At 38.8% G+C, this 8,362-nt stretch overlaps 1 protein-coding gene across 2 annotated transcripts in view; it reads left to right on the top strand.

Moving 5' to 3' along the window:
• Positions 1-641: 641 nt before the first annotated feature.
• epha10 (EPH receptor A10) overlaps positions 642-8,362 on the top strand; it is a 141,090-nt gene continuing 133,369 nt past the window's right edge. The window contains exon 1 of one of the 2 annotated variants that reach the window (XM_084424066.1): positions 642-801. In XM_084424066.1, the coding sequence (XP_084280192.1) occupies positions 723-801 (79 nt within the window). In that variant the 5' untranslated portion in view covers positions 642-722. The remainder of the gene's footprint in view (positions 802-8,362) is intronic. The other variant, XM_084424065.1, reaches the window with a different exon arrangement.

The following is an 8,362-nucleotide window of genomic DNA, read 5'->3' as shown; positions in this document are numbered from 1 at the left end:
ATAGTCATTATTTTGCAGTTTTCATTGATGCGCAGAAATTACCCACTTTTAAACATTTAACCGGTCAGTGTTACTGTAGCATACATTAAAACATAATGTATGCTCCATATATAAGGTAATATACACAGTATATATACTGTATATATATACACACAGTATATACAGTGTATACAGTGTGTGTATGTATGTATATATGTGTATAGGATATATATATATATATATATATATATATATATATATATATATAAATACTTATAATAATAAATAAACTTATAATAATTGAACACAGCTAAAATGAACTCTTAAAAAAATCAATCTTAAAATCATTTGAATGGGCTCTCAGTGTCAGGCTTTTGTTCTCGAGCTCTAAGAGCTGCCTTTTATTTAATAAAAAAATATTAGTGCCGCTTATATTGTGAACTAAAACCATAACCAAATATCATAATTTTCAACACTGCCTCCATTCCAGGAGGAGTGACTCTGTGCGGTGGAATTTATCAGGCGTGATTTGATTGGCCCGTCGCTCATCCCTCGTCAAAGCGAAATCACATTCCATTGGACATTCTCCCTGTCAGTCAGACTGTGTTTGCCCGCCCACCCGTGGCGCCGAATAAGGCAGAGTGTGTGTGTGTGTGTGTGTCAGAAGCCCGGACGGCTAGCGCTCATCATCCCGCACTGGAGTCACGCGCGCTCGGCTGAGACATGACCAGAGTCCCGCAAACATGGAGCAGTTTAAAGCCTTCATTCCTGTTCTGTGGATATTATTGCTCAACAGAAACGAGGAGTCCCGTGCTGAGGAAGGTATGCATGATGTTTAGAATATGCATCATCTCTATAATATGCATCATCTTTATAACTGTTCAGATGCCAGGTGAATGTGTTCGTCCAGACGGAAAGTGTAACTCACTGCAGGTGTGTGTGTGTGTGTGTGTGTGTGTGCGCGCTTTCATATGCTTTCATATTCCTGCCATGCAAAGTAAAGTTAATAAGCAGATAAAGAAAGGACCGGTGTTTTGAATTATGAGAAATCAGATTCACAAGCTTTTGAAAGCAAGGAATCCGCTATAGGACGCTGTTGACGACAGGCTGCAACAATGTGTCGTTTAACGGGAAACGTTACATGTTCATAGGCGAAATAATAAATGATTGAACATGGTTACATTTATTCTCGCAGGATGCTTCTAAAACGCTCAATTATAATTGTTTTGTATTAAAACAAAAATGTCAAGATAAACACTTTTTAATATTATAATATGGAGATTAAAATGACAAGATGGATAATCTTTTTTTTTTTTGATAATCTTACTTTTTTTTGTGTCATTTTAAACTGTTTTTCTTTCTATGTATTGTCATTTTATGTTTTCATCTTTCTTTAAAATGACAAGATGGAGAAAAAAATATATATTTTTTTGATAATCTAAATGTTGTTTTGTTTGTCATTTTATTTTTTCTTTATCTGTATTGTCATTTTATGTTTCATTTTTCTTTGTCATGTCATTTTAATATTCTTACTGTAATACTAGAAAAGCAGGGTTGCGTTCTGGACTGAGAGTGTGTGTTCTCCTGACTGACTGTGGGATTGTGGGATTGTTGGACCGTCTGAAAAGCTTCATCAGTTTTGATGCATTAGCTCAGGTGAGGTCAACTGAGCGTCCTAATGAGTGGCATGAGAGGAGAGAACGGATAATAGTGGCGTCCCTTCAGGCTCAAGCCCAGCTGAACACACACACACACACACACACACACACACACACACACACACACACACACACACACACACACACACACACACACACACACACACACACACACACACACACACACACACACACACACACACACACACACACACACACACACACACACACACACACACACACACACACACACACACACTCTGCCAGCCCTGTCCTCTGCTGGAATGCTGGTTGACTGGATTACAATCGTTGCCTTAATGAATGTTTTGACAGCGATTAATTGCAGTGAAAGCGATGTGTTCTGAAAGGCCTTGAATATGAAGGGTTTTCTGATTGAGCTGAATATGTTCTCACTGTACGAGAAGCTCTTTGTCCACGATTACGTCCCAGTCCTGCTGCGCCGCTTCTCTTTGTGTTCAGCATCTCTCTCTTCTCTCTCTTCTCTCTGTATTCGGTCTTTGGCAGGAGGGATTCAGATCGGATGAAGCTCTTTGTTGTTCAGACTTCACCTAAAAATTTTAATTCGCCCTCATGTCGTTTCCAAACTCACTTGCTATATATAATATACATATAAATATACATCTACATATGCATGCATGATATAATTGAATTGTTCAAATGTTTGGGGTCAGTCAGTATGATTAGTTTTTCTTTTATTCAGCAAGAATGCATTAAATGGATCAATATTGATCGTGACAAAATAATTCTATTTCAAATAAATGCTGCTCTTTATTTTCTATTCATAAAAAAAAATCCTGCAAGACAAGTTTGACGGTTTCCACTGAAATCTGAAGCAGAACAACTGTTTCCAACACTGATAATAATCATAAATGTTTCTTGATCCTCAAATCATCATATTAGAGTGATGTGTGAAGGATCATGTGACACTGAAGACTGGAGTAATGATGCTGAAAATTCAGCTTTGATCACAGGAATAAATTACACTTTACTGTATATTCACATAGAGAACAGCTGATTTACACTGGAATAATATTTCACTGTTTTACTGTATTTATGATCTGAAATAAATGAGCAGAAGAGACTCTTTCAGAATAATGGTATTGACCCCAAGCTATGGTAGTGTGTTGAACGGCAACCGTTCTCTCCATCCGTTTCTCTCCTCACACACGTTTGGATCCCGTCACTCCCGACTCCTCATCCTAACACACCTTGGCAGTTCTTTACTGCGGTTTAATGTGTTTCTGTGGCTTGAGCCGCTGCATCAGTCGTGCCGGTCACACTGTTCCTGTGCCGTTCAGCTCAGCCCATATGAGGACACTCACCGAAGGCTCTATACGCCTGTCATCTCTGTGCTGGCTTCCATCAACTCGACCGGCACGCATCCGAGCTTCCCAACCTGTGGAAACTCTGACTCGGAAGGTGTAAAGCCATCAATATGTTTATTGATTCAAACAAAGACCAGTTTGTGGAAATTCATACCTCTGCACTTCATAAAAGCATGTTTAATGTCTCAGCTAGGGGTGTAACAATATATCTCAATACACAAATGCAACAATATGTGTTGTGGATAGTTCACCCAAAATAAAAATTACTGTGTGAGGAAAAAATTCTAGTTTTCAGAGTGTCAGTACTATATATAATGTTGAATATAGTGTATAATAATGCAGTGGGGGAATATTTGTGTGTCCTGATAATGCTAAATGTCTTGTTACCAGTAAAAGTGGCCTACATTATTTTAAATACATCTAGTCAGTGACTGAGATCAGGCATATTCATCTACAATAATTCAGTGTTTTCAGCTTCAGAATCATGAATATGTATATTCTGGTGTCTCTATTGTCCTGTGCTTTGGGTTTCAGCACCAAGTCCAAGACTATTCATTTCCACACACAATGAAATACCAAATTTAGCTTTTTTATTAACAGGGTTAGCATTTTGTGTTAACCTTTTACCATATGTCTGGGAGTATGGCAATAATATGGTCTCGTGAGTTCAGTATCTCAGACACGAGTGTCTCGTTACAGCCCTAGTGTCGGTGATGACGGGTTTGAGCGTCCGAGATCTGTGCTGGCTTCACTCGCTGAAGCTGAGCAGGGAAGGTTAGAGAGATTTGTGAGGTTGGCAGGCGTAACGGGGACATTTAGTGGGCCGTTGTGAAGTGTGGACTCACAGTGAGCAAGAAAGTGAAACAGTGAGGGATGGAGACAGGAGACGGCTGTGTCTGAAAGCAGAAATACTGACTCTGTAGGCGTTATATGGAGGTGGGAAGACGCGAGGCATTCCCGAACGTTTGCGTAATAAAGCTGGCTGCGTTCGAACTGAAACGTAACCTCATGAGTGAGTGATGTGGAGCGCACTATATAGGGAACGACTCGTGCATCATGGGAGACGCAGCTAGCCGACGAGAGACGAATGTTGCAATATGTCTGTTTTAAAATATTTTAAGCTTGATAATTTCATTTCAGTATTTTTGCTCATATGTGGTTATTTTCTCTGAGCTTGTCGTCGTAATGATTCTGGGTTCACATTCTTACTGAAGGGTACATTCAATTTGGCCAAAATAACGTTTTGTCAATGCGCAAGTAAGCTGTCTTCTGTGAATGTGCGGGACTTACCATATAACTATACAACATGACGAATAACAAAGTGCTAATTTTATTTTGCACTACAAACCAGTGTTTATGATTACGGTAATAAATTAAAATAAGTAACAGCTTGCAGTATCAAGCTGTGTAACAGACATGGTTTCAAGTATCTTTACATCAACACAAGAACATAATATCAGACAACTAGCCGGATATTTGAATCAAATCTGCAAATTAGTTTGAAGATCTGAATTAGCCAGAGATCAGGATAAAAGATCTGGCGTCTGTGAAATCATGTCGGGTGTATGAAGAGCGGACACAGTTATTTTGACCAGGATTGTAGTAAGACAGTGATATTAAATACACCTTATTAATGATGTGAACTATATACAGGCGAGCAGATAAACCAAGAGTATAAACGCCAATGGAAAACCTTTATAAAGAAAGCACATTGCGTTCATATTCTGGGCTCATCTGCTCGTGTGTACATCAATAATGTTTTAGGACATTTTCACTTTGTGTTTTAGAAAGTCCTGCTATTTTTAGTGATTGAAATACTGCTGTATATGGAGCACAAGTGCCTAAAACTATTTTATTTTTCTGCTTTTGAGAGGTGATCTGAACATTTGTGTTCTGAAAGAGATGGAGAATTGACAGGCCTGTGCTGCAGTTCTGCAGATGTTTGCCCTCCAGGACTCAAAACTGTATGAATAGTCATGATTATCCGTAATATCCGGTGTGGATGTCACTGGAGAATCTTTACATTCAGCATTACTTGAACTCTGGTATTATGCTTGATATGTTTGATCACATATTGACGAGTCCCGTATGGAGTGTATCGGTGCGGATCGATGCGGTGTTGTTCTGGGATTCGTCTTTATCCCGGTGAGGACAGGTTTCTGCTGGATCTGCGGGAATATCCCTGGAGACAGAGGCGTTTCTGAGGCCGTTTTATGAAAACGATGGATGTTTTATTACCAGGAGAATATGAGTGTTTCTGGAATGCAATGCAGCTTCATAAAGGCCAAAAATAAAACATGCTTTCTTATGCTGTCAGTGTTGTGTGAACAACCAGATCGTCCTTCCAACTGCATTGTTGCATTTATCTTTTTGCACTGTTGGAAAGCGTCAGACAGAACGTGCTGGTTATGTACCTGACCTCTTGTTTTGCTGATCTTTATATTTAAAGAGGATCTGTGATGCGTTTGTTACGTGTTCAACTTTCCTATGTTGCTGTTTGAGGATGAAAAAGCTCCAGTTCTTCTCTATATCAGTGTCAGTGTTTCTGAACTCCTGAAACGCCTCCATTGTAGTCACAATATTCCTCATTTAAATAATTCATATGCAGAATAAAGGGGCGGGGCCTGGTTGAGTTAGTTAGTAGTGTGTTAAACTGGCGGTTATGGTAAGGGGCGGGACATTTCCCAAACACGACCAATCACAACACACTGCTCCAGCCGACCAATCAGAGCACAGTGTGCTTTTCAGAAGGAGGGGCTTCATAGAGACAGGAAGTAAACAGAGCGTTACTGACAGACTGGGAAGAGAGGAGCCGCAGCAAAAAAAGTTTTTCCTTTGAGTTTTCCGCGTACAGACGACACCATTGGTAAAATGATCCTCATTCAAACAGATTTGCGAAAACGACAAAAAACGCTGCATTCTGCTGCCAGGCCAGTAGATGGCGATGAAACACTATAGACTGTAACACGTAACACGCATGTGCATGACGTCATCGTCTTCAGAGATTCACGTTTTTGTTGTTTACACTGAGACGACACACTGTTTTCAACAAAAAACATAATACTTTTTATGCGTTTTGGCCGTTCGTTTACATGACAACAGCGTTTTGGGCGCCTGAAAACGCGAACTTTTGAAAACGGGTTTCAAAGTGCAATTTTTTGAACACGGTCTCCGTGTAAACGACAAAAACGCGAATCTCTGAAGACGATTACATGTTCAGTCTATAGTGTTTCATCGCCGTCTACTGGCCTGGCAGCAGAATGCAGCGTTTTTAATAGTTTTCGCAGATCCGTGTGAATGGGGATCATTTTAATCATTTTCGTCTGTGCCGAAAACTCAAAGGAAAAACTTCTCTGTTTCAAGCATATCGTTGTCGTGTAAACGTACCCTTTGAAACCCGTTTAAAAAAATGGGGTTTTCAGGCACCCAAAATGCCATTGTTGTGTAAATGAACGGCTTACGTTTTTAGTTGAAACCGGTGTCGTGTAAACAGCCCCTCAATACGGGCTCTTTAAAGCACTCTAGACGAGCATTTCCTTTGTGAACATGGACTGTTTGTTCTCACGTTTTCGTAATGTGGTTCAGTAGCTTGATTTGTAATCTGGATATTAGGGATGATGAAGAGGAAAGGTTGGCTCACACATGCAGATGTGGCCTTATGTAAGACTCCAGACCTACGGCTCTTTTAAAGGTTTAATGAATACGACAAACGAGCATTTGGGAATAAATGTTGCCTTTCTCTGTCTCTGCAACTATTTGTGAGCTTCTTCATTTTCTAATGTAGAGATTTTTGCGCATGGTCAACAAACTTTTCCCAGAGTTAACTAGGGATGTTTTCATTGATTTATTGACATCATTTGTCCCGCCAGATCTGATCTAACGAAAGCTGATTGCTGACGTGAAGAGTTTGCATATGTTTTTCTGTTAAACTCATTTAGTGTGGCATTCGAAGTATTGATTGAATAACTTTTTGACTGTAAAAATTATGAAAATGGAACAGGTAGATTTAAATTTTTTAATTTTTGGTTTCATTTAAATTAAGATGCCACAGAATACATAAAAAATCCCACATGTATAAAAATATAATTCAAAATCTAAAACAAAATGAACACTAATAAAACAAGAATAACGTTTTCTAATGTTTGTAAATGAGTTTAGTTATGTTTTTCGGAGAAATATGTATTTCGTCACACCGTATGAGTTTCAGTTGTTAAAATTAAAAATAATAATGAATTATGAAATAATGTTGGTGCAATGCAAAAGTGTTCACCCCTGTTAAAGTTAAGGCCAGTTTTAGCCTCTGGTTAATGATTTACATTTACATTTACAATAACCCTGAATTGCAGTACCAAAATAATACAGTATGAAACAATATTTGTTTAGCACAATGAGTTGTTTAGCAATAGACAAATCATAAAGTGCCTCATTGCTTACCTCATTGAATATTCATGAGCTGTGTACACTTACAAAAACCATCTCATGCTGTGTTTAGTTTTGAGCATCTAAAGAAATTCAGAAAACTAAAAGAGATGTCAAACCAGTTAACTGGAGTGATGAAGAGATGGAATGATTTAGAAGATTTAAGATATTTGGATATTCCCACAAACTTTAGCGTGCTGTAAGTTGTCCAATCAAAGCTTTAACCTCATGAATATTCAAATGAGGTAACCCACGATTACCAGAACCTAGGTAATTTCAAGTTTGTCACTGTACATCAGTGTTTCACTGTTGCTTATGTGGTTGTTTTATTGGAGGTAATGCATTTCTGATGTCAAGAAAATCTTTCTGTCGATACATCAGTGGTGGATTCGGTCCCAAAGCTCATAACAAAAGCCACGGGCCACATCTACTTAAAGTCCCCCTGTAGTCAATAATTTTATCCCTTAACTCATCTTTGATCACCAAAATGATATATTTAAAAGTTTTTTCCTGTGAAATAAATATCTTCATGCCTTAAACTTGCTTGAATGTAACTCGACACCCTCGCCTCATTTAGTATACGTGGTTCCATGAATATGCAAATTCACCCCGCCTCCACTCACTCGCTCAGCTCAGAGATCCACTGGTTGACGATCACACGTTGATCTGATTGGTTACAAGGTAGTTTGTGACGTCAGAAACACCAGCGATTTCAAAGCGTGTTTTTGAGACTGTCTTTGGTTCACTGCAGTTTTAAGGAGGAAATACTCAGCAATGGTGTCGACTTATGAACTTACACATGCTTTGTCTTAAAGCATATTAAAAACACCACATAGACGCATAAACAAGCTGTATTTTCACCACAGGGGGACGTTAAACTTTAATGTTTCGTTCTACATCCTCACAGCACTGTCACTTGACTTCAAGGGTTTTATATGTGAACCAGCTGATTGTAAGAAC

The sequence above is a fragment of the Rutilus rutilus genome, assembly GCF_951802725.1.
Source record: "Rutilus rutilus genome assembly, chromosome: 11".
Classification (NCBI taxonomy): domain Eukaryota; kingdom Metazoa; phylum Chordata; class Actinopteri; order Cypriniformes; family Leuciscidae; genus Rutilus; species Rutilus rutilus.
The sequence above is the reverse complement of the archived record's forward strand: the minus strand, read 5'-3'. Positions and strand labels throughout refer to the sequence as shown.